This window comes from Loxodonta africana, chromosome 10, assembly GCF_030014295.1.
Source record: "Loxodonta africana isolate mLoxAfr1 chromosome 10, mLoxAfr1.hap2, whole genome shotgun sequence".
Classification (NCBI taxonomy): Eukaryota; Metazoa; Chordata; class Mammalia; order Proboscidea; family Elephantidae; genus Loxodonta; species Loxodonta africana.
Window position 1 is genome coordinate 34,456,871 of NC_087351.1, and position 23,029 is coordinate 34,479,899.

At 55.7% G+C, this 23,029-nt stretch overlaps 3 protein-coding genes across 5 annotated transcripts; 1 reads left to right on the top strand and 2 right to left on the bottom strand.

Moving 5' to 3' along the window:
• Window positions 1-48: 48 nt before the first annotated feature.
• On the top strand, window positions 49-7,720 carry THTPA (thiamine triphosphatase). 2 transcript variants are annotated; one of them, XM_010600518.3, is made up of 4 exons: window positions 49-384; window positions 530-636; window positions 806-1,369; window positions 2,514-7,720. In XM_010600518.3, the coding sequence occupies exons 3-4, from the start codon at window positions 811-813 to the stop codon at window positions 2,657-2,659; spliced, it is 705 nt and encodes a 234-aa protein (XP_010598820.1). In that variant the 5' UTR covers window positions 49-384; window positions 530-636; window positions 806-810; the 3' UTR covers window positions 2,660-7,720. The 2 variants fall into 2 exon arrangements, with proteins under 2 accessions (XP_010598820.1, XP_003421000.1); XM_003420952.4 differs by lacking the exon at window positions 530-636 and having other exon boundaries at window positions 51-384.
• AP1G2 (adaptor related protein complex 1 subunit gamma 2) lies at window positions 3,508-10,742 on the bottom strand. 2 transcript variants are annotated; one of them, XM_064292321.1, is made up of 21 exons: window positions 10,319-10,742; window positions 9,820-9,944; window positions 9,527-9,668; window positions 9,309-9,405; window positions 9,058-9,134; window positions 8,847-8,942; window positions 8,330-8,572; window positions 7,921-8,019; window positions 7,672-7,727; window positions 7,098-7,211; window positions 6,782-6,922; window positions 6,643-6,697; window positions 6,436-6,558; window positions 6,146-6,235; window positions 5,929-6,056; window positions 5,568-5,672; window positions 5,105-5,225; window positions 4,893-5,025; window positions 4,041-4,204; window positions 3,725-3,823; window positions 3,508-3,639 (listed from the first exon to the last, which is right to left on the bottom strand). In XM_064292321.1, exons 1-21 carry the CDS (start codon window positions 10,520-10,522, stop codon window positions 3,538-3,540), a joined length of 2,514 nt encoding a protein of 837 aa, XP_064148391.1. In that variant the 5' UTR covers window positions 10,523-10,742; the 3' UTR covers window positions 3,508-3,537. The 2 variants fall into 2 exon arrangements, with proteins under 2 accessions (XP_064148391.1, XP_064148392.1); XM_064292322.1 differs by having other exon boundaries at window positions 8,330-8,410; window positions 10,319-10,741.
• A 1,112-nt stretch (window positions 10,743-11,854) lies between these two features.
• JPH4 (junctophilin 4) lies at window positions 11,855-19,744 on the bottom strand. Its single transcript, XM_064292323.1, has 5 exons — window positions 19,366-19,744; window positions 17,860-18,631; window positions 14,655-14,773; window positions 13,817-14,349; window positions 11,855-12,850 (listed from the first exon to the last, which is right to left on the bottom strand). Exons 1-5 carry the CDS (start codon window positions 19,742-19,744, stop codon window positions 12,767-12,769), a joined length of 1,887 nt encoding a protein of 628 aa, XP_064148393.1. The 3' UTR covers window positions 11,855-12,766.
• Window positions 19,745-23,029: the final 3,285 nt, after the last annotated feature.

Here is a 23,029-nt window from a genome sequence, read left to right on the forward strand (position 1 = left end):
TCTCCTTTTTGAACTACATCTCCCATCATGCACCCGGGTCCCAGGGCACCCGGGCTTAGGCTGAGGCCTGCGACCCGGACGGACCTTCGGGAACTAGGAGGAGTCGGGAATGGGGAACAAGGCGCAGAGGTGACGGCGTCGCCGCCCTGCCCACTGCAGGAGTCCCGCCTCCCCCTAACCTAGAAGGCCACTTGGGCCCCCGTCTGCTCTATGCACAACCGCATCGGGCTTAACATGGCCGCTCTTGCTGCGACTGGCCGTGTGCGCAGAGAGCCGGGCGGAGGTCCGGAGCCAGGGACTGCTCCCGGCATTCCTCGCGGGTGAGGCCTGGGCTCCCTCCCTCCATTTCCGGGTCCCGCAAGAGGGAGACCCTCGGGCTTTGAGGTGAGACCCGAGGCTCCGCCGGCCGGGACTGGGTCGGGGAAGGGCAGGGTCATCCTGGACGGTGAGCCACTGGCCTTCGGGGGTACCAAGGTATATAGAGAGAGCGTTGAAAGAACACCTGCTACACGGCCGGTCTTTTTTCTAGGGAGGCCTTTGGATTGAGCACATCATCAGCAGTGGAAGGAATTTAATTGGGGTCCTGTCACTTTTGTGGAGCCTTAAAACATTGGTCTGGGCCATCCATCACCGATGGTAGGGAGAAAGGGCTGTAGCTTCGGCAGCGAGCTCTGCACCACTGTGTGTGTGTCTCCTAAGTTTTCCAGGGTCGGGGACTGTCCTGAACTGTCTCCCTGCAGGGCTGAGTACCCAGACCTTGCACTCTTTGGAGCTCAGCAAATGTTTGTTGATTGACTGATTGCAGGTAGCATGGCCCAGGGCTTGATTGAGGTGGAGCGAAAGTTCGTCCCTGGGCCTGACACAGAGGAGCGGCTGCAGGAGTTGGGGGGCACCCTGGAGCACCGGATCACCTTCCAAGACAGCTACTATGACACCTCTGAGCTGTGCCTCATGAAGGCTAACCACTGGCTTCGGCAGCGAGAGGGTAGCGGATGGGAGCTCAAATGTCCTGGAGTAGCAGGTGTCTCAGGACCCCACACTGAGTACAGGGAACTCACAGCTGAGCCTGCAATTGTGGCCCAGCTCTGTGAGGTGCTGGGGGCTGAGGGCCTGGGGGCTGAGGGCCTGGGGGCTGGAGGCGTGGCTGCTCTGCTGGGTCCGTTGGGGCTGCAGGAAGTAGCTAAGTTTGTGACTAAGCGGAGTGCCTGGAAGCTGGTCCTCTTAGGGGCTGAAGAGGAGCTGCCACTCAAGGTGGACTTGGATACAGCTGACTTTGGCTACGCTGTGGGTGAGGTGGAGACCCTGGTACATGAGGAGGCTGAGGTGCCAACTGCCCTGGGGAAGATCCTCAGCCTCAGCAGCCTGCTTGGTGAGGGAAACAGGCCCCTCTGTGCTTTCCCTGCTCTCCACTTTCTTTTGGATGCACCCACTGAACCATGTAGTAGGGGAGGGTCTTGGGTTATTTCTGTAATGGGAATTGTTTTACTCATTTCCTAGAGTACCCAGTTGGTTTAGGGTTGACTATCAAATCTGGTTTCCTCTGCTTTTATAGTAGCTATCCAGCTAGATTTAATCCTTCCACGTGTCTCTAGTCTTTATCCCAGGCTTTGTGTCTCATCTAGTTTTCTGCTGAATATCTTTAGCCATTGCAGGTCTCCTTCAGTTCCATTTGTCAGGCCTCTATCCATTCCTACTTCAGTCCTTCCTTCCTCCCCCTCCACAGCCCCCTTCCTCTCATTTTCACAACTACCTAGATTCTCAATTGTCCTGTTGGCTTTGAGTAAAATGTAAGAATGTTGGTAAGCTCTGGTGGGTTCTTCTTTTCCTAGGCTTAGCTTCCTTATAGACAGTCATCCACACAGGTATAGGGTTGTGCATCCCACAGGGTATCACAGCCTGGAATGCTCTTACTGCCTTCTCAGCAAACATACACTGAATTTCCTGCTGTGTGGCCAGCGTGCTGCCAGGCACTGACAACCAACAGTAGCAATGGGCAGCACAATACCAGATGGAGGGCAGATTCTATGCGGACCCTGCCCCACAGCTACAGCTTTTTCTCTAGTCTTCTTTGGACACCCCTTGGTTTCTCTCTGTGTGGGCATCTCTGCATGTGCTTCATTACCAAGCTAATGAGCTTTGGCCTGCCTAAAAACCAAAACCAAACCCAGTGCCGTCAAGTCGATTCCGACTCATATAGGCTTTAATCTTGATTGAGGGACAGAAACAATAAATGAAGCACTCTTCTGTCTTCATGGCACCTTGGGTGCCTCTTTACCATTTCTCCTTCCTGGAGAGCCGCATGCTTGGCTTCCCAGCTACACCCCTGTCTGAACTGGCCCTTTTAGCCCGCAGTTCCACAGGCCAATAAGGGACTGGGTTATGGAAGCTGTTAGGTGGCACTCAGAATCCCAGTGCTGCCTCAGTAACTCTGGGGTCCTGGCTGGGTGTGTGGGAAGCACAGTCAAAGCATTTGGACCTGTCTGGCTCTCTCCTCACTGTCCTTTTGCCTGTAGGTGTGCCAGCACAGGAGAAGCCACCTGCCAAGTTGATCGTGTACCTGCAGCGCTTCCGGCCTCGGGACTATCAACTCCTGCTAGAATCGAACAGCTTCAGAGAGAAGCTACAGGAAACTAAACATCCAGACAGTAGCCTGGGCTAGGGATGTCACTTGCTAGAGGGGGAAGAAAGCTCGGGGTCTAATGGGGTTCACTCCTGGGCTCACTGTGCCTCTTATCCTGGGTTCCCTTCCTACAGTGACTTCTCTGTCTCCAGCTCTGCCTGTTCCTTCACCTACTGAGCTACCTTCCTTCAGTCCTCCCTGGCTGCCTCTTCTCCCTCATCCGTCAGATGCAATCTGTGGGCCGCCCCTCTCCCCTGGCCGCTAAGCAGCCTCCATTGATTTCTGCTCGTGTTTATAGGATTTCCACTTAGCCGTGATCAGTAGTTAAGCACAGGAAAATCCCTTGCCGCCTCCCCTCCCTTGGTCGATGCCATTGATTCTGCCAGCGGCTCCTAAACCACCTTACAGCTGAGTTAGAGATCAGGGGAGGCAGCAGGGATTTCCTTGCCTTGGGGTGTGGGAATAGCAGCAGGTTGGGGAAATGGGTGGGAATCACTGTTGGAAATCTAAAAATTCTGGTTTGATTTTGCAATTGTGCCCTGCTTTGGCCCCAGCAGGTGAGTACTTCCTGTGGAAGTTTGGGGACAAATTTGCCCCCCAGGCTGGGAAGAAAGAAAACCCTCCTTGTAGAAACAGGTTTCAAAGGCTCGGGGAAGATAACGTAATTTCTGTGTAAGAACGCTTCTTCCCTTGTTGTTATTCATGCACATTTTATACCTCAAATATACCCAAATATGTCTCCCCACTCCTCTCAGCTTTTATTGGGCTTTCATTATTTGTGGGGGAGGGGGGCAAGCCCCATCGGTTTTTGCAGTGGGATGCACAGAGCGAGCGCGCCACCTGCTGGTAACTCCAAGCTGCTGGAGCCCTGGGGCTTGGAGCATAGGATTTGAGGCTGTGGTTGGAGGCAGAGCCTGTTACTGCCATGTCTCCAGGGGCAAGTTGTTCACCTCAAAGATCTCCTGCACCGACTGCCCGAAGTGGTTGTAGGTAAGGCGCAATTTTAGCCGCAAGGGGGCCTAGGAACAGAAGAGCAGAGACCAGGGTTAGCACCTGTGACTTCTCCCTCCTCTGGGTCTTATCTCTGGGGGCCTCTGGACTCACCTTGTTGGGATTGAGGATTCTGAGGAGCTGCGTGATGGGAAGGCCGCCCTGAGCTGGAACTGTGTCCCCACTAGGGGCCTGGAGCTGCAGCTGGATACTCTGAGCATAGGAGGTTTGGGCAGAGCACAGTAAGGCAGCCAGCTGGGCTTGGGCAACCCTCCACACCCAATAGTTCAGACCCTTTTCCCTAACTCCCCAATGCTTGTGTCTGCACACCACTCCCTTGCCATCTCACCCTCTCCCACCCCCTCTTCCATTTAATGGCCTCTTTTCCTGGACTGCCCAGGCCACCTCTGAACTCTGGTTTAATACAAACCTTGGGTACAGCGGCCTGGCAGACAAAGTGGGTGACATCACTCCCTGAGGAGTTGGTGGCAGTGGCAGTGATTAAAAGCAAAGCAGGGATTTCAGAGGGTCGAGCAAAAGACAGATTCAGCTGTAGTCCCTCACGCTCAAACACTTTGACATTTGGGATGGGAGCTAGAGTAAGAAGAGACGGGCAGCTCAGCATTTCCTCTGGAATAACAAGGTCATTCATTCATTCAACAAAAATCAACTGAGTACCTACTGGGTAGAGGGCACTAAAGATGCTAATGACAGAGTGGACAAGAAAATGAGGTCCCTGGCCTATTGGAGCTTACAGTCTAGTGGGGGAGGAAGACAGTAAATGAAAACAAACAAGATAATCAAGGACTATAACAGATGCTATGAAGGAAATTATGCCAGTGTACCTGGGAAGACCTAACTTAGAGAGGGGCGATAGGTGATGGCATCTGCCATTTTAGCTGAGACCTGAAGAATGAGAATGAGCTGATCATGTGATGTGCTGGAAAAGACCATTCAATGTAAAATGAAATGCCGAAAGCTTGAGGTGAGAGGGCTTGAGGAGCTAAAGGGGCCAGTGGAGCATGCAGTGGGAAAGTGGCATGAGATGAGGCTGGGGAGGAAGCAGGGCTTTGCAGAATCTAGAACAAGGGAAGACACTGAAGGGTGTCCAGGAGAGAATGGGCACAATCTATAACACTTTACCTTCTGAGGGGAGGTGCATATAGGAGGGAAGAGGGTACATGAACCCCAGTCCCTGGCTAAGAAGCAGCAACACATTCCCACCTCTCCTTCTCTCAGCTCCAGCCTTCCCAGACATCTCCTTGCCTTTGCTGAGACTTACCCAGGGCTGGAGGAGCACAGGGCAGGTCAAGGAGGTGTACTAAGGTACCTCCTGGGGAGGGATCTAGAGGAGGATGCTGGGAGTCCCCAGAAGTGCCATCCAGGAGATCTAACAGATCCAAGAGCTTTGAAGCCTGGGGAAAAGGGTACAAGGGTCAGGCCTGGGTATGGACACGGGCCTAGTCCTCATTCCAGAGCTTCCACCCGCCTCACCTGGGGCTCTGTGGGGACAGGGGCTGCTTCTGAAAGCCTGGCTTCTTTGCTTTCCTCTGCCTCCTCATCAACCTGAGGGCCACCTCGCTCCATGAGAGGCATCTTTTCAAGGATGGCAGCCCTGAAAGGATGGAGTACAAGTGCGTCCCCTTGGAATACCATCTTTGTGGACCCCGGGCCTTTCACAAGAGGCATCTTGGAGAAGGGGCAAGAACATGGAGAGCCCTGGGCACATGGCAAGTCAGAAGTGCCCCTCTGATTTCCTCAGATGGCACACTGCTGCCGGTTTTCAGATGAGCTAGGGGAGTTGGAAGCCAGCTTAGCTTCAGTGAACTGCAGGTGGGAGGCTCTCACCCAGGATGAGGAAGGACATTGGTTAGGGTGAAACTCTTGTACCCAGAAAGGTGCATTTAGGGAGAGGGCGGGGTTTGGGCCCCACGCTGAGGCAGAATGCCAAACGCACCTCATGTGGTCGTACTTCCGGAAAAGTGTGTTATACTCCACAGCCCGCTGCTGCAGTTCCACATCTAGACAGCTCCCGTAGATGGATACCACCTGCCGGATGCGGCTGGGCCACAGTGGTGTGTTTAAGTGGGAACAGGAGTCCACCCTGCCCTTCAGCTCCAGGACATGGCAGGGGAGAGACCCCACAGAGCAAGGAGGTACCTGAGATACTTGGCTCAAAAGCAAGAGCCTAAGGATTGGGGGGAGTAGGGGGTGTGTGCTGGAGAGAAGTTCAGAAACTCGTGGGCACAGTGAAACGGCATCTCTTACCAGGGGCTCCAAGAGGGGGACCTGTGGCAGGGGCTAGGACCCCTTCTTACTTGTTGTCCCCACGGAGCCGGGTGCTGAGCTTCATGAGGGCTGTGAGGGCATATCCTCGGGTGGCTGGCAGGGACATATGGGACTGCAGCACCTTTTCGAGCAGCACCAACACCTCTTCTTCCTCCACCTTCCGAGGTGGACACAGGCAGTGACCCCAAAAGCTGGCCCTGCCTCCCCTGAGTCCCTCCCTCAGTGTACCCCCAATGCAGGGCTCACCTGAAGAGGCTCAGTTTCTTCACAGCTCCCCTCCAACAGAAGGTCCCCGTACTCCCCGATGCACCAGGCAGCTACCTGTACCAGTGGTTGCTGCATGGGATGAGAAACACTGCTGGACCAGTGTATGGTGAGGGTTGGAGGGGTGTGGAAAGGGACAGGCCTTGGCACTGAGAGCAGTTAAGAGTTTTGTCACCTGGCTCTGTCCTGGCAACTGGGCGCCTACCGCCCTCTGGTGGCCAAGTTTTGCAACTACAAGACCTAACCACACAGGATGCAGGTGGGCAGAGTACCTGGGAGATGTCCTCTGCCAGGGCGCTGTAGAGGCGGCAGACAGAATAGGCGTGTAGCTCCTGGGCTCCCCCAATCAGCTGGGTCAGGTTGGCTACTGCATCATCCCGCACATGGGTGCCTGCCTGAGGGTGGGAGTGAACATGGCCAAGCCAGTGTGGTAAGCTGCGTATTCCCACCCAGCTCACTCGGGCCAGAGCCCACCTCACCGTAGTCAGCACGTGCAGGATAGTGTCTATGTGCCACCGCTTGGTTGGGGCAAACCTGGGGGACATATGACTCATCAGTCCTGGCACTTACCCTCCCCAAATTCTACCCCCTCTGCCTCCTGGGCACCCGTCACCTCACCTCTCTGCTGCTAATAGGATGCCTGACGCACAGTCAGCCCGTAGATCAGGGGGACAGGACTCCAGAAAGCCCTGGAGCTCCCGTGTCATGGATCGCACATTGGAGCTGTTCACCAGAGCCAGGCTCAATTCCAGGGCCCGCCTGATAGAGAAATACAAGTATCTATGTAAAGCAACCCAGGTCACCCCCTTCCTATCTCAGGCCCTCCCCTTTCCCAGGCATCTGTCCCCTTAGCTGCCTCACTCAGCTGCTCTAACCTGGCTTGGGCCTTAGCCGCCAGGTGCCGGGCCCTCTTATCCCCTCCAGCCCCGCTCACCGGCTGAGGGAGGTGTCAGGTTCCTGCAGACATTCCACCACAGTGGACCGGTGCCGCTGCACAGCACTGTGATCAGACTGCACCAGCCGCAGCAACGACGTCAGGGCTACGTACCTGGTTAGCGTGGGAGAGACCCTGGCATGCCATGGCTGTCTGCTACGTACCTGGTTAACATGAGAGACCCTAGCATGCCATGGCCATTGGCTACGTACCTGGTTAGCATGGGAGAGACCCTACCACGCCATGGCAATCGGCTACGTACCTGGTTAGCATGGGAGAGACCCTAGCATGCCATGGCCATCGGCTACGTACCTGGTTAGCATGGGAGAGACCCTAGCATGCCATGGCCATCGGCTACGTACCTGGTTAGCATGGGAGAGACCCTAGCATGCCATGGCCATCGGCTACGTACCTGGTTAGCATGGGAGAGACCCTAGCATGCCATGGCCATCAGCCTCCACTCCCTATGCTGTCCTGGGTACAGGGTAAAAGCAGATCAAGGGACTCTGGGAAAAGGAGGGCAGAGGGTCTGGGACTCAACAGCACAGACCCAGCCAGACACTAGGACTATTACCTAATGTTCTTGTCACTGTTGAGTAGGAAGCGGCCAAGAATATTGACGGCTAGAACCTATGGGAAGCAGAAGTTGGGGACAGTCAGGAAACGCATACCTGCTCATTCAGGAGTAGGGGCCACATGGCATATGATGATGGGTAGACTCGATGGCACTGTTGGTTACTGGGTTAGAGGGCAGAATCCAGTGAACAGGACCTGAAACCCTGGCTGGGGTGGTGGGCAGGGCTACAGTGGGAGAGGCATATACCCGTAGACCAGCTGCAGAGCGTATGTCCATGATGGTGAGCACTGTCTCCAACAGGACCGCGTTACCCGCATTTCGGCTGGTTTCTGTGTTAGTGGCCACCTGAGTGGATTAAGAGAGGAGATACAACTGCAAAGGGCTCTGTCCTCTCCTCAGGTCTCTTCTGTGTTGTCCGTCCACCCCTCAACCATCCAACAAAGTTCCCTTAGCCCCCTGCTATGTACCAGGGCCAGACTGGACACTGGGCTACAGCACTGAGACAGACTGTGTCCCTCATGGAGTTCACAGTCTTGAGGGTAACAGAGAGGTGATGATATAGGCACTCATGGAGGGTAGTCATGTGAGGGATGCCCACGGCTGGTGGGATCACAGAGCAACACACCTAACCACTGCCCCTTCCCCAGTCCCGGACCTGGGCCAACAAGTCATTCATGGTCTCACTACTGTCTTCGTGGTTCCGGCCCAGAATCCGAAGCAGACGAAGTATCTGGACCTGAGGTTGGGTTAAAGGTTGAAAGATGGAGGAGCTCATAGGGTAAGGAGTCATGGGGCTGAGGAGAAAAATCCAACGTTGAGGAGAGCATCGTGAGGGGTCTGGTTGGCTCCCTAGAGCCTCCTTGCCCCTCCCTTTCAGCTCCACAGGTCCCTGGGGGTCCTGGAAAGGTACCAGAAGTCTGCGACACCTGGGGAGTTTGGGATAGGATTTTTTTATGGCTGTCAAACTGGATCTTCTGACATGGTACTCCCCGCACCTCACCTCCCCCCCTCCCCCCACTGGTGCTGGGATGACCAAGGCAATCCTATGCCTGCCACCTTCCTGCCCAAAACAGTGACTGAGCCTAAGTGTTTTCTGGGAGGTAGGCGCTGGCTGTGGTCTTATTTCTAAGCTCCCTTTGTTCGAGGGATACAGCTCATAAAGTTCAGCCTACCTGCAGGAAGGGGTCACTGACTCCAGATATGCTGTGTTCTGCAGAGTATCCCGATGTCACCAGAGTCCGAAGGATCTCTACCAGCTGGGGTACCACCTGGAGGGAGGGCACAGCCGTGTCTAGGCATTCTTCCTACCCTCTCAACCTCCAGCACCATCCCTCCCCACTGTCCCTCTTTTTCTGGCCCAGTGCCTGCTCTTCAGCAGCCCACCTTTCGAAAGTGCCTGAGGGCTGCAGGGCTTCCTTCGCAGAGCTCTGTGATCAGCGTGATGGTGCCCAGCAGGATGCCTGGGGTCAGGGTGGGGGAAGCAAAGGGTAGGGCAGGGGCAAAGGAAAGTCTACGGCATGTGTATAGGTGTGTGTGCTGCCCTTCTCCTATGAGCTGGTATTCCCGTCACAACCTTCACTTCTTCGGTTCACAGCAAGAGCAGAGGCAGGGGATGGGGAGCCCCGTGGCCTTACCATGGTGGCGCTCTTGAAGTAGTTGGGCACAGGGTGGGAGGAAGATGTTGGACAGCTCAGGGACCTTCCGAATCATGTGCACCGCAGTCAGAACAGCCTGCAGAGGTCAGGGAGCTCAGACAGGGCAGGGGTCCATCAAGTACTATGGCACACCTCTACCACGTGGCAAACCAGGGATGGTTTCTTGAGAGGCAAGTGCCTAGAGTCTGCTGCCTCACCTTCTTGCGCACGTAGGGGCTGGGCTGCAGGAGCAGTTTCTCAACCTCTGTGGCTAGGTCCCGGCACATCTCAGCGGAGCCCACGGTGCTCAGAGTGCACAGGGCCAGACCTTGTACTGGCTGACTCCCCTGGCTCAGGTCACTGCAGGGTTGGGAGGAGGGTCAGTGAAGCCTCTGAAAAAACCAATCCTTCCCAGTACCTATACCAGGCAGCCCCTTGGCATTTCCCAGTTCCCCACTCTCCCATCTCCCTGATTCCAAGTGCTTCCTAGAATCACCCCCAGCCCTCTCACTTCTTGATGCTGTTGGTAATGAGCAGGTGGGCATCCTGCCTCTCATCCAGTAGAAGCATGGCCCCCAGGTAGCCCATTCTCTTGTCTGAGAATCTGGGGGAGGCGATCAGTTTCAGGCACTCCATCTATAGAGAAGGGGTGAAACCAGAGGCACTAACATCCCTGTTCCATCTTCCATCTTAACACCAGATTGACTTGTGGGGCACAATAACCCATCACCCTCCTTTCAACAAGAGGGAGAGGCTTAGGAGATTCAGGCATTTGTAGGTAGTTTCAAGGAACTAGGAGTCCTTGGGATGGGAGAGAAGGTGCCCTGAACGAGACTGGCCAGAGAATGAAGGATTCAGGCCAGCTCACCGCCAATGGGGGCTAGGATGGGGAAGGTTAGCGGTGCATGCTGTGAGAGCTCAGAGACTGCAGAATGACAAACTTGAGGTCCGTGAGGGATTCCGAGACCTGCGCCCCACAAATTCAAGAAGGAGGCGTCCTTGCTCCATACCTGTCCAAAGTGGGCAGGGTAGCCCAACATGTGGACGTAGAGCAGTTTGGCCAGCTGGCGGTGCCTGTGCAGGGGGTCCCCATCCCGAAAGGAGGCGCGGATGTGGGCGCACTCCTTCTGGATCACCTCCCGCTCCTGGGCCTGCGTCTTGGCCCCACGAATCTCCTCGATTAGATCCTGAAGCTTCAGCGAAGGCACCACCATCCTGGGGGGCAGAGCTCGGGAATAGAGAGGGCTTTAACACTCCCTAGCCGAATGTGCCTGCCCTTTCTGCCCAGGCTTGCTCTGTGCCAAGAATCTGAGGGTCCGTGTCCCACTGCTACCCTACAACAGAGCACACATTTACCTTTCCCCACACGGGTCTCCAAATTCCGCCCTCATCGCCCCAGGGAACACCTCACTACACATGCGTTCGGCCCCCGTCCGCCTGCCCCTACTGAGCATGCGCTAGAGCCCCGCCCATTTCTCCCCCCCACACACCTGGTTTCCCATCCCTAGCTCAGCCTGTCCTTTTCTTTCCCGGCCCCGCGCATTTTCTTCCGTGTGATTCCTTCTCCGATTGCCATCTCAGGCAGCCTCAGTTTCCCCACCCCAGGAGCCAGCCCTTTACACCAGCCTCACCTGGCTCCCGTCTCAACTCCACTCTTCTACCCCCCAGGACTTCCTGGTGCAGGGCCGATCGAGAGGCGGTGCTTCATCTGGCCCGTCCCCCTCCGCACCCCCATCACGCGACCTCGCCCCTCCTGGCCCGCCCTGCTTAAACTTCTGGCTTCGCTGTTTAGGGGAAGTAGGTTTTATTCGCAATGGAGAGGCTGGGGTTCCCCTAGGGGGCACCTCGTACATCATCACCACCCGGAGAGCTTCAGCTTGGGGTTGAAGCCATCGCACCCCAAAGGAGATGACAATCCCCCCCCTTTTTTGAACTTTTTTATTAATATATTTTTTTTGTTAATTTTTTTTTTTTTCTGCAAGACTTGATGTTTGCGGCACTGTTGTAGTTTAACTTCAATCCCAAATTCCATGAAATAGAAATCAGAAGTAAAGGTCGAGAAGGTAGGAAGGAGGGAGGCAGGCCAAGGAATAAACAGTTTGACTAGAAAAAAAGAGGGTGTATGTGGTGGGCATTCCCAGGCAAGGCCATTCCTTGAGGGAGGGGATTGGCAGGCAGCTTGCCTCTGCCTCATGCAGGGGAGGGGTCCTACAGTCCCCTTTTCCGAGGGCTTCCTAACCCCCAGGGGGGAAAGCTAGTACCAGGGATCAGGCACAACCTCAAACAGGGCTCTCCACCCACCTCTCTCACCCCACGTTTGTCTCCTACCTCTGCCCTGCCTGGAAGGTGCGTGAGGGGTCAGCTTCTTTTGATCCCCTCCTTCTGTTGTCTTCCCATTTCACCATATTCCCATGTGAAGGGGGAAGGGACATCACCCATTTTGACAGTGACTAAAAGTGTTGCAGCTTACGCTGCTCTGTGAGTTCCTGTCTGGTTCCATCTCCCAGAAGTGCCTCCCCTCACCACAACTGACAGAGTTGGGGAGTGAGGCCCTTGCTCAAGTGCCTCTAACCCTTTGCAGTAGAAACACCTTCTTTAGGTCCCTTAGGAATTTAATCAAAGGCCACAAGTGAGTCCAGACCATCCAAACTTTTAGGGGGAAACAGAAGGGTGGGAGAGGTCAGTGGCGAAGTTGAGGGGGAGGGGACTTGGTTGCACTGGATTTTTTTTGTTCCTTTTACACTTGCTCTTGCCATGTCACCAGAGGGGGTTGAGGAGGGGCGGGCTTTTGAGGAAAGAAAGGGAGATGTTAGAGAGTCATTCTACTTTTCAATTCCCATATCTCCCTCAGGGAAGGACTGAGTTAGGCAAGAGCCAAGCTCAATGCTTGAAGCTAAGATCCTCCGAGATCAGAGGTGAAGGCTAACTTCCAGTTTTCATTAGGCCTCAGAGGGACACCTGGCCCCTTGGGTCAGGGAGTGATAGCAGCTCAGCCAGTGCCTTCGCAGCATTCAGTCACCCCTTCTCCACTTTTTTCCTCCTTTCCATTCAGCTTCCAGGAGACTCCTCAGGACACCAAAACCCCACCCTCAGTGAAGTTTAGGTCTAAAGAAAAGGTGAGGAGGGCATGGGGCAATGGTCTGACTTGATTTGTGTGTCTCAGAGAAGAAAGCAACTCTGAGAGAGAAAAGCCCTTCATATGTAAACAATCTAGAGAAAGAGAAGGGGTGGGGATGGGGAAGGGAGTGAGGAAGACAGAGACAGACCCAGAATAAATAAGATAATCTGAAAGGCGAGAGGGATAAAGAAAAAGCAAGAGACAAAAACAAAGGGGAATAGAAAAGGAAAGGGAGAAGAGAAAAAGATAGAAACAACAACCAGGAGGAGGAAAAGAGAAAAAGGCAGGTCCAAGGGTGAAGAGGCAGCCACCAAAGCCAGAAGTAGGCCAGGAAGTAGCCTCAGGTGAGGAGCTGGGAGAACAGGAACGCCAGGCTGAGGTCCAGGAGGGCCACGGCTCCCACCACCAGGAGGCTGGCAGCTCCCTAGAGAGACAGAGAAAGGTAGGCTCAGTCTCTGAGGACCAGGTCAGGCTCTTGGTGCCTCCCTCCTGGGGACAGAGCTGTTCAGCCCAAGGGCCCTGGCTGAGGTGGCAAAGCTGAAGAGTCCCAGGCACCATGATCCCTTCTCCCTTCCCCTCCCTGAAGAGGCCAGAAACAGGGAGGGGCCTCCGACCTTTGTTTCGGATTGCAAAACATCCCTCTTCTCCAGGTCAGGGCCCACCTTCCCTCAGGCACCCACAAGGTAGGGACAGCCCATCCTTCTTCTCTCCTTCCTCCTCCTCTCCACCCACTAGCATGTCACGTGGCCCAGACAGGCTGTGCCTGGCCCTAGTAGCAGACTTTGGCAGCAGCAGCTGTTACTGCAGTAAGGCAGAGAGGGATGAAGGGGTGAGGATGTGGTTGCTAGGAAATAGGAGAAGACCTGGAGTCCAATCAGAGTAGAGGGTTCTGGGGAAACTCCGCCTCTCCCAGTTTTCTGCCTTCTTTCCTATTTCCCTTCTTTCCAGGAGAGGGGGAAGAGTCAGGGTAGGGAGGGAACAATCTTTTCCTTTTTTATTTCTGGGCACCAAAGAGAGAAAGTGCGGGGGTGGGGGTGGAGTAGGAAATTGGGAGCTGGGAATGGTATGGAAGGAGAACAAGGAGAGATGTTCTGGCACTACCAGTAATTATTAGTTTGTAACCTTGGACAAGTTAGTTTCAGTGCTCTGGGCCTCAGTTCCCCCCTCTGTCACTTGAGAGAGTTGGACTTGAAGGTCTCTAAGGTTCTTTCCAGCTTTAAAGTTCTTTTTTTTTTTTTTTTTTGAGCTGGGTATATGGTCCAAGACTGGGCAGGGAGAGAGGAAGCTGAGTCCAAATCAGAGCCTGCTGGGGGATCAGACAGGTTTGGAAAGGGCGGGAGGGAAGGAGCTGAGACTCAGAGGGTACAAGTGGGGATGGGGGATGTCTCACCGGCTGGGCAGGCCTCTCGGTGGCACCAGGCTCCTCGAGCTCTTCCGTCAGGCACCCAGCATCAGGACCCCTGGAGGACGTGCCCCTCAGGACTGGAGTGACTGTGAGCCCAGGCTGCGAGCCTCCTGGGGCCCTCAGCTGGGGCAAAGGCTCTTCATCTTCTCCCTCCTCCTCTCGAAGACTTCCTGAACTGTCACTGCAGCCTCCGAGGAGTGGAGAACCGTCTCTGGGCCCTGGCCCCTGCATCCCGGCCTCATCCTCAGCCTCATAGCCAGCTAGTTCCTCCACCTGCTCACCTGGGCCCCCCCACTCCTCAGGCCAAGATTTGGGGCTGGAGAAGGGACCCCGGTCTCCTCCAGGAGGCAGTGGACTCCGGCAGGCAGGGGGTCGCCAGGGTTGGTGAGAGGAGGCCGGACTGCTGGGCAGTTCAGGGGAGCCCTCTGAGGGGGTCAGTCCATTCTCATATACCCCGGGGCTGTCCTCATCCAAGGGCTCTGTGTCGGAACCTTCTGAATCCTGCCTGGGTCTGTGGCCTGGGGCAGGGACAGTTAAGAATCAGAGAGGCCTAACTGGCCTGGACTTTGGTATCCCCAGGCCTATAACCTCTCACTGCTGGCCCCCAGCTCCCCTCCCCCATTCTTACTACCTTTCTTTACAAATTCTCAGTCCCACTTCCCAACAACTGGGCCTGGCACCACTCTCCGTCCCCTCGGACCCTCATACCTTGGTTATTCCCATCCCCAGTCTCCTGCAGGGATTCCCAACCCCCTCCCCCAAACCTGAGCCTGTCCAGCACCCAGGGGGCTCACCCCCCAGCCCCAGGCTGTCCACACCTCACCTGGGGCTTCTAACATGGGTTGCAGGTCCTGGGCTATCAGTTTGGCCATTCGAGCTGCCTCCACGGCCTTCTCGGCAACACTGCTGGCGGCCACTGCCTTGAGGAGGGCATCTGCTGCCCTGTGGGTCCCAGGGATGGGGATTTAGAAATTTTTTTTACTTCAACTGAGCCCCTGCTCAGGTACTCCAGCCCCGGCCCTGTGTTCCACAACACTGCCTCCTCCCGACCTGAGGTCCCCTCTGGAGTCTTCACCCTTCCTCACACTTGGCCAACTGCTTCCTTCCCCAGCAGGTGAGGGCAGCTCCCCTTCGGTTTCCTGTCCCAGACCTGGGCTGAGCTTAATGCCATCATGCCCTCCCGCTTCTCTCACACCCCTCTGCTGTTAAGTCCTGTAGTAACACCTCCCTCCTTCCAGCTGCAGGGGCCAGGCCCGTCCCCCCCCGCCCCAGAATGGCTGCCCTCGGCTCCGCTGTCTCACTCCTGTCCTGTTCCCTTCTCAGTGACAACTGAGACCACACTCTCTTAGCACATCCTTCTGCAGCTGCCCTCACTTGGTGCTTCCAAGCTAAGTCTGCCGCCCTCTCTGCTGTGGGTACCTCCTGTTGTCATCGATAATTCTTGCTGCCCCCCCTTTGGACCGCGCACCTCTCTGAGGGCTCCAGGGCATTTTCCTGCCCCTTGTGGTCCTGCCCTCCTAGCAGCCGTGCCCCTCCCCTGCCCCCTTGTTCTGGTCCCCCTCTCCCCTGTGGTAGAAGCCTTTGCTCTCATGATTACCCCTGCCATCCCACCTTATTATTTAATCCTACCTCTTCAAGGGCAGATTTCTTGACAGGAGAATTTTACATCTTGCTTTCTGCAGTCTCTTCTGTTATCCCTTCATTCTCCCCACTCCATCACTGCCACTGTCCCCCCCCCCACCCCATCTCTTCCTTTTCTGAGTTCTGGAACTGGGGAAAGGGGTCCTTCCTTTCTGCTGTGATCATATCCTCTCTCCCTGCTAAGGTGCCTGCTTTCTCACCACTGCGAGCATACCTGTTGGTTAAGCACTTAGTCTCCCCTCCACAACCCCCATCCCATCCTGACCTGCTACTTAGGTACAGGTAAGCATGAAGCATTATGAACCCTTCTTCCATGGCTGCATCTCAGCTCTTCCTCTGATGTCAGATGCTTCCCTGATTTTCTCTTCCCTTTCACTCTCTGCTATTAATCCCAGATGCCTTGTAATCACTAAATTAGCTGTTATTCTGACAGAAGGTGAGGCACAAAGAATCAACGATAGAGGTAATCAGATGTACTTGCCATGGGCTTGAATGGATCAAGACCCATAACTTCCTCTGGTCACAGCCTGTTTATCTAGCCTGGGGAGGTAGATCTGGGTATTGGGGGAGAGGGGAGAGTGGTGATGTCCACCACAGCCTTAGTCCACCTCCTGGGGAGACACAGTTAGCCTCTTCCCCTCAAACCTGGTGGGTCAAGAACCTTTAAGCCTGCTTGGAGGGATCTTAGATGACCCTGTTTTGTCCTAGGGTTTTCTGACTCTATATGACCAGCCCTGTCCTGAAACTGAGATGCCTTGGGTTGTACTGCATTCTATTGGTGGCCATGAAACTAGGGTACTGGTAAGAGCCTGTGTTTTTGTGTAGAGAGGATATGGATGATCAAGTCCTAGGCATTCGATTCAGTCTATGCTCAGGCATCAGGCCAGGCTCAGGCTACCTGGCAGAGGCACCTGCTGCTGAGGCTGTGCTGTTTCCATGGCAGCCAGCAGCCAATTAGGGCTGCCAGGCCTGTTGCTGGGGAGACCAACCAGCCTCCTCCCGCTGTCTGAGAGCAGTTTTGCTTGCACATCCCCCCTCCCTATCCAGCATAAAGTGTTCCCTGGTGCTCTGTCCTCCCCCCTCCCTGGCTTAAAAAGCTGGACTCTAACCACTCAGACATCAGATACACCTACAGATGCATTCTCTGGATTTGACATGTTCATATTCACACACGCACACACACACACACACACACGCGCACACCTGTCAACTATTATACATACTCACTGAAGCACATTTAGACATAGCCTGACCTACACCCTCTGAAACAGCCCAAGATTTAAACACAAAATCCCTCAACTGTGCCACCTTCCTTTTTAAAGAAAATTCAATATATTAAAATTCAAATGTGTGATTGTATAAATCAGGGGCCTGCGAAGAATCTCATTACAAAGGGCTTTTTGACTTCCATCAGGTCTGTGCTATCTAATTCAATAGTCACTAGCCATACGTGGCTATTAAGCACTTGAACTGTGGGTACTTTGAATTGCGATGATGTGCCGTAAGTATAAAACACACCAGATTTCAGACTTACTTAAAAAAAAATAAAAGAATATGCAATATTTCATTGATAATTTTATATTGATATTAGTTTAACTAAAAATATTAAGATTAATTTCACTTGTTTCTTTTACTTTTTTTTTTTAAAGTGGCCACTAGAAGATTCACAGTTGCATCTTTGGCTTACATTATATTTCTATTAGGCAGCACTGTTTTTGATAGCAAGGCTCCTGATACATGGGAATGTAATCTGATTCACAGAAAGAAAATCTTATTTACAGACAAATTTTCAGAAATCTTATCAGCTGGGTAAAGGGAAGCAGAAGAGGCAAAGCTGGGAGGGACTGTCATTTCAGGTCTGCTAGACCTGCCCCAGGCTGAAATGGTATCAGACTGTGGGCAGGCTGGGACGTGGCTAGGAATGGACAGTCCCTGTTTGTGCCCTGAGTCAATGCTTATCAGTCTGCTGCTCCAGCCTGAGGCCCGGAGGCTGGATCAGCTGGGAGAGGAGGAAGACTAGGGACATGTTGAGCTCTAAGAGGTATCTGGGCCTGTACAAGGCAATACACATTGCTACTCCCCCACACAAGTGAATTCCATAGACATACATCTCCACAAAAGACACTGAGACACACTTAGAGTCTTCACCTCTCCCCTCAAATACTCAGCCACCCACAGTTGTACCAATAGCCACCTGTAGCCTCAGGTATAAACATCCCAAATACCCAGGGCCACAACTTCTTGGCCTTAGGCCTGCTCTTCTCTACTAGGCCCTAGGCTGTGGATCTCAGTTCTCCTTTAGCCACCTGGGCCTTCCCTGTCCCCAGGGTACTCCCCGCCCCCCCCCCCAGCCCAGCTTTGGCCTCTGCCCAAGGCCGCACACCCACCTGGCAGCAGCGATCTCCTGGCGCTGGCGGGCAGCGCTCACGGCTCGACGGGCACCCTCCACAGCCCTGTCCACCTTCTCCTTGACTTTGCCCCGCCGAAGGGCGAGAGGCAGGAGGCTGCGGACACGCCCCCCGTGCACCAGCCGGTTGCGCTTGTACTTGCCCTCCTCCCTGGAGCCGTCGGGGCGTGTAGTGCGCCCGTAGCCGTGCCGCCGGTTGCCCAGCCACTCGCCCTCATAGCGCAGCCCGTTGGAGCGCTGGCTCACGCCATAGCCGCTGCGCCGGTCAGCGCGCCATTCGCCCGCGTACACCTCCGTGGCCGAGCCCTCGATGAGGGCAGGCGGAGCTGGGGCCGGGGGCCCACTGGCCTCGGAGCCCGGGGGTCCCGTGCTGCCCACCTCGCTGCTCACCTCGCTGCGCAGGGAGCCCCGCTTGCTGCCCAGGGAGCTGCGGCGCCCGCCCGCCCGGAGCCCGCTGAGCAGCAACGAACGGCGGAAGAACCCCCCGGCTGCGGGGGTGCGTTTTCGAGAGGCCGCGCCGTCCGCGTCCCCGGGCCCGGCAAGCACGAAGCCGCCTCGGGAGCCCGAGGCCGGGCTGCCTCCTTCGTCGCCCGGCAGGGGCAGGGGTGGAGGTGGCGTCGGGGGGTCGCTGTGGCCCGAGTCCAGGGAGGTGCGGCGGGGCGAGCGCAGCAGCGCCGCCTGATGGTAGGGCACACTCTGGCGCACCCCGTAGCCGTGGCGCTTCCCGGCCTGCCACTGGCCCTGGTAGGTACCTGCGGGAGGTGAGGGGTGGAGGGTGGGGAGAGTCAGGACCCGCCCCATCTGCACCCCACGTCCCAAACGCCCCTGGCATCCAAAGTGTCGGATGCGAGAGGTGGATGCAGTTATCTTGGGGATCCGGGAAGGCCACTAGGAGCTTGGGATAGGCCAGGCCAGGCTGGGTGGAAAGGCGTGGAACAGCAGAACGAAGTCAGGCAGGCAACACGAGGACCGTGGATTTTCGCAGGGGAAGGGGAGGGACAGGCGGACAGGGGAGTTGTGGGATGGGCAGCTGGATGAGCAAACGGGGGTATAAGGGATAGAAAGAGGAAGTGTGACAGGCAGGCCCAATGAAAGACTGAGGGACAAGTAGACGGACCATAGGTGTGAAGGACAGGCAGACAGCTGTGCATGAGATACGCATGTGACAAACAGGACTATCTATGAGGGGCAAGCTGAATGAAAAAGTGTGAGGGAACAGGCAGTAGAGAGGGGAGGTGTGGAGGGCAGACACACTGGGGAGGTATGGGGACAGGCAGACGGGGAAGGGGTGGGGCAGGCTGGTTGGGGACAGGAAGAAACAGGCAGCCTGGGGACAGACAAATGAAGGCGTGTGTGTAGGGGTGGGGGTGGGGGAGCAGGCAGACGGTGGGCGCGGGGGGCATACTGATGGGGAAGGCATACGCGGAACAGGGTGACCGGGAGGCGCACGCGGACGAGCAGACAGACAGTGGGCCAGGCCCCGCACCTCCGTCGGAGTAGGTCTCGGTGCCGTAACCGTCCTGGAAGCCGTCCTTCCAGAGCCCGGCGTAGCGCAGGCCGGAGACGCTCTCCCACACGCCGCTGCGCCCCTTCAGCCCGCCCAGCCACTCGCCGCGGTACGTCCAGCGGCTCTTGCGCTCCACGCCCAGCCCTTCGCGCTTGCCCTGCTGCCAGTGGCCCTGGTAGCTGTGTCCACCGGGCCCGGTGAAGACGCCCAGTGATTCGAAGCCGTGCGCCCAGCAGCCACTGTACTCGCCCTGGGCGCCGGGCCCCGTGCACACGCCGTAGCCATGTGCCCGCCCCGCCTCCCAGCCCCCCACGTAGCAGCCCCCGTCGTCAAAGTCGAACTTGCCCCCGGGGGACATGCATATAGTTGGCGCGGCCTCAGCCCCCCGGCGGCTCAGCGCATCCTGGGGCTGGGAGCCGGCTGGGGGCCTGGGAGCCGGGCGAGGCCTGGGGGCGGGGGCAGTTAGACCGGGGCCGGGCGGGGGAGCCCCAGCGCGGGCAGGCAGGGCCGGACCCTCATCCTGAGTGGCTGCGGAGAAAGGGGGGGAGTGTCGAGCGAGGCCCCTCCTCTTTGCCCGCCGCTCCCAGGCCGGGTGGCTCTGGGGCATCAGCGCCCTCCCCCACCCTCCAGCAGCATCTTCTAGCAGCTCCCAAGCTTTGGGGGGTACTGGGGGCTCCCCTTACCCTTCCTCCCTGTAGAGGGCCCTCCCAGGACTCGGGCTCAACCTCAAGTGGGAGTCCCACTTCTCCAACCCAGAACCCCAAAGTGCCGAGTGCCTAGTGTAGATGGCAGTTTAGGGGGTCCTGAGAGGTGGCTGGGCAGGGTCCTAGGCCACCCCTTTCCTGGCTGCTGTTAGGACCTCCCTGCAGGGGTTCTTTGGGTTCCCTGGCAAAGCCGGGGGGTGGGGGATGTTGAGAATGTAGCGGGGAGATTGGAGCAAGGTGGGCAGGGGGTTTGGTGGGGAAAGGATGCGGATGGAGGAGGCTCTGCAGGGAAAAGGCGAGGACCGGGATGGGCAGACAGACGGAAGGGAGGGGGCAGGCTACTCACCATGTGGGTTGGGGCTCGGGCTGCCTCCCAGGCATAGCATCCATGGCTGGATACCTCCACTCCCACTTCACCCCGGACAAGCCAAGCCCCCTTCCCTTCCGGAGAGGCTGTTCCAACCCGGAGAGCGAAGGTGGGAAAGCTGAGGGAGGAGAGTCCCCTCTTTCCCCAGCGCGAAGAGCAGGCTGCGGGGAGGGGGGGCAGGGTAGTGGCAGGGGTGGGGGGAGACGAGACTAGTGCAGGAAAAAAAACCTGCTTTGGATGGAGATAGGGAAGAGGATCTGAAAGCTGGGTGGGAAGGGGGAGGGGGCTATTAAGAGGGGGTGTTTTTATTATTTTTTTCTTCTTATGGTTGGGGGAGGAAAAAAAAATCAAAATTCCGATTCCATCCCAGCACAAATCAATGTTTGCTCCATCCCAGCATCACGGGGGAGGCTGGGCCGACAGATTTAAAGGGGCAGGGAGAGGAGAGGAAAGGGGCGGGGGCGGAGGAGATAAATGAAGAAGAGACGGAGGCGGGGGTGGTGGAGGGATACCCAGGCCTAAAAGGATGGATGACCGCGAACCCTTCGGAGAGGGAGGAGGCAGTTAGAAGAGGAGAATGGGAGGCACAGAGACACCCCCCCATCCCCAGGATGGCAGGAAACCATGGGATGGGGGCAGGGAGTAGGGTGAGGCCAGAGGAGGGAAGAGGAGCGATGGGGAGGAGACTGAACTGAAGATGGGGAGGCAGGGGGAGGTCGAAGCCAGGCGGGGGAGGAAAGATGCTGGCGAGGCCCGGAGAGGGCGAGAGGAATACAAAGAAAGAGGTGCAGGGGTGAGAGCTAAGGAGGGGGGAGATACAGCAGGAGAGGGAGGAAGGGAGGGAGACCCATTCTGGGGCTGGTGAGGGATGGCAAGGAGGAGAGGAGCAGGGGAGGAGGAGAAGGAGGGGGAAAGAAATAGATATGGAGACTGAGAGAGGGAGGGAGAAATCTCTGCACTGGGAAGGGTAGGAGTGGGTATAGAAATTCAGGGAGGAAGAGCCCAGATAGAGGCAGGAGAACCGGAAGTGGTGTTTGTGGGGCCCTGGGGAGAAAGGAGAAACCCAGACCTGCCAGCTGCTTGGACTGACTCCAGAAAGCCTTTGGGCATGGATGCCTGTGTCCCCTGAGTCCACTGTCCTCCCTAAAGATGCTGCTGGAGGCCAACCAAGAGGCTCACCTACTTGTACTTTCCGAGGAAGCTTGAAATAGGGTCCTGCCAAGAAGCTTGGCCCCACTAGTCCTTTTCCAGTCCTCAGCCACCCCCTGCCAAAAAAAAAAAATTCTCCCTGAGTTGTGCCTGTGAAGGTGAGGGGGTGGCATGAGGGATGTATTGTTTTTGAATGAGAAACAGAGGGCCATCCTTGGCAGTGCCACGGAGATCTCAGGGTTTTGAGCCTTCCCCTCTCTTTTGCAAACCTAGAGCAAAGATACATAGATATGTTTGGGTGGGCCCTTAGTGAGGCAAGGCCCTCTCCAGCCCGCCACCCTTCTGTGTCCAACTATCAGAGGGGCAGCATATCCTTGGCCTTATTGTTTCCAGACAGAAGCAGGCAAACACTCTCCTTCTTCCTGCTTCAGCTTACCAGACTCTGCATCCAGTTCTATCACTGCCCCCAAGGACATGGGGAAGATGCCGCTGTGTCCAGTTACACTGTGGGGTAAATAGTCAAATGCACTCAGCTGCTTTTATTTTCATACAAAGTCGGATTTTTCAGAGAAGATAACAGAGGTCCAGAGGGGAAGTCACTCACCAGCAGTCACACAGTAGAGGTGGCAAAGTTGGAGTTAAACCAAAAACCAAACCCTTTGCCATGGAGTCAAATCCGACTCGTAGCAACCAGATCTTTGAACCACCTGCCCTTCCCAGGATTCCATGTACTTGGGAACCTCCCTTAGACTCAGGAGCTCCACTTTGGGTATTTTAGTAAAGCAAAGAGTATGAGGTTTGGAATAAACAGGAATTTCCCTTGCATTGTGTTTTCTGAAAGGTAGGTAGGAAGTTGAAGGAACGAGTAAAATTTAAGCTTCCAAAGCAGAACCCACATGTTCTAAGTGCCTAGCACAGGACAGGGCAGTTATGGGATAACACATTTGGGCCCACTTGGAACATGGCTGTTGGTGGAGAGTCCATCCATCCATCCACCCATCCATCCATCCATCATTTCTCCATTCATCCAACATTTACGTGGTTTATTGAGTACCAGAAACATTGCCAGGTTCTAGAGATACAGAATGCTGTGGTTCCTGCCCTTGTGGAGCTTACTATCTAGTAGAGAAGACAGACAACTAAACACACAATTCTAGTGTGGTTAGTGTCATAAGAATTTGTGGGATGGAAATAGAGAATACGGATGGGACCTAGCTCAGACTGGCTTCCAAGGAAAAGAGGCATTTAAGGTGAATCAAGAAGAGAGCTCTGGGCCAGTCCCAGTTGCATCAGTCCTTCCTCGTCCACACAGTGCCCTGTCTCACTCAGCCCCTAAGACTCCTGTTTTCCCCAAGAAGGGGAAAAACAAGAAAAGAAAAACCAGTCTGTGGGTCTGGGGTGACCTGTGCCCTCAGGGAAGAAG

Excerpts from the sequence above, each read along its gene's own strand:
- AP1G2 (XM_064292321.1), bottom strand. The coding sequence starts at position 10,522 with ATGGTGGTGCCTTCGCTGAAGCTTCAGGATCTAATCGAGGAGATTCGT. Across the intron at positions 7,728-7,920 it reads GCTCTGCAGCTGGTCTACGG|GTTCTAGCCGTCAATATTCT; the intron begins GTATATGCCTCT and ends TGCTTCCCATAG. Across the intron at positions 7,212-7,671 it reads AACAGTGACAAGAACATTAG|GTACGTAGCCCTGACGTCGT; the intron begins GTAATAGTCCTA and ends CACGCTAACCAG.
- THTPA (XM_010600518.3), top strand. The coding sequence starts at position 811 with ATGGCCCAGGGCTTGATTGAGGTGGAGCGAAAGTTCGTCCCTGGGCCT. Across the intron at positions 1,370-2,513 it reads CAGCCTCAGCAGCCTGCTTG|GTGTGCCAGCACAGGAGAAG; the intron begins GTGAGGGAAACA and ends TTTTGCCTGTAG.
- JPH4 (XM_064292323.1), bottom strand. The coding sequence starts at position 19,744 with ATGTCCCCCGGGGGCAAGTTCGACTTTGACGACGGGGGCTGCTACGTG. Across the intron at positions 18,632-19,365 it reads CGAGACCTACTCCGACGGAG|GTACCTACCAGGGCCAGTGG; the intron begins GTGCGGGGCCTG and ends CACCTCCCGCAG. Across the intron at positions 14,774-17,859 it reads CAGGAGATCGCTGCTGCCAG|GGCAGCAGATGCCCTCCTCA; the intron begins GTGGGTGTGCGG and ends TGGGACCCACAG.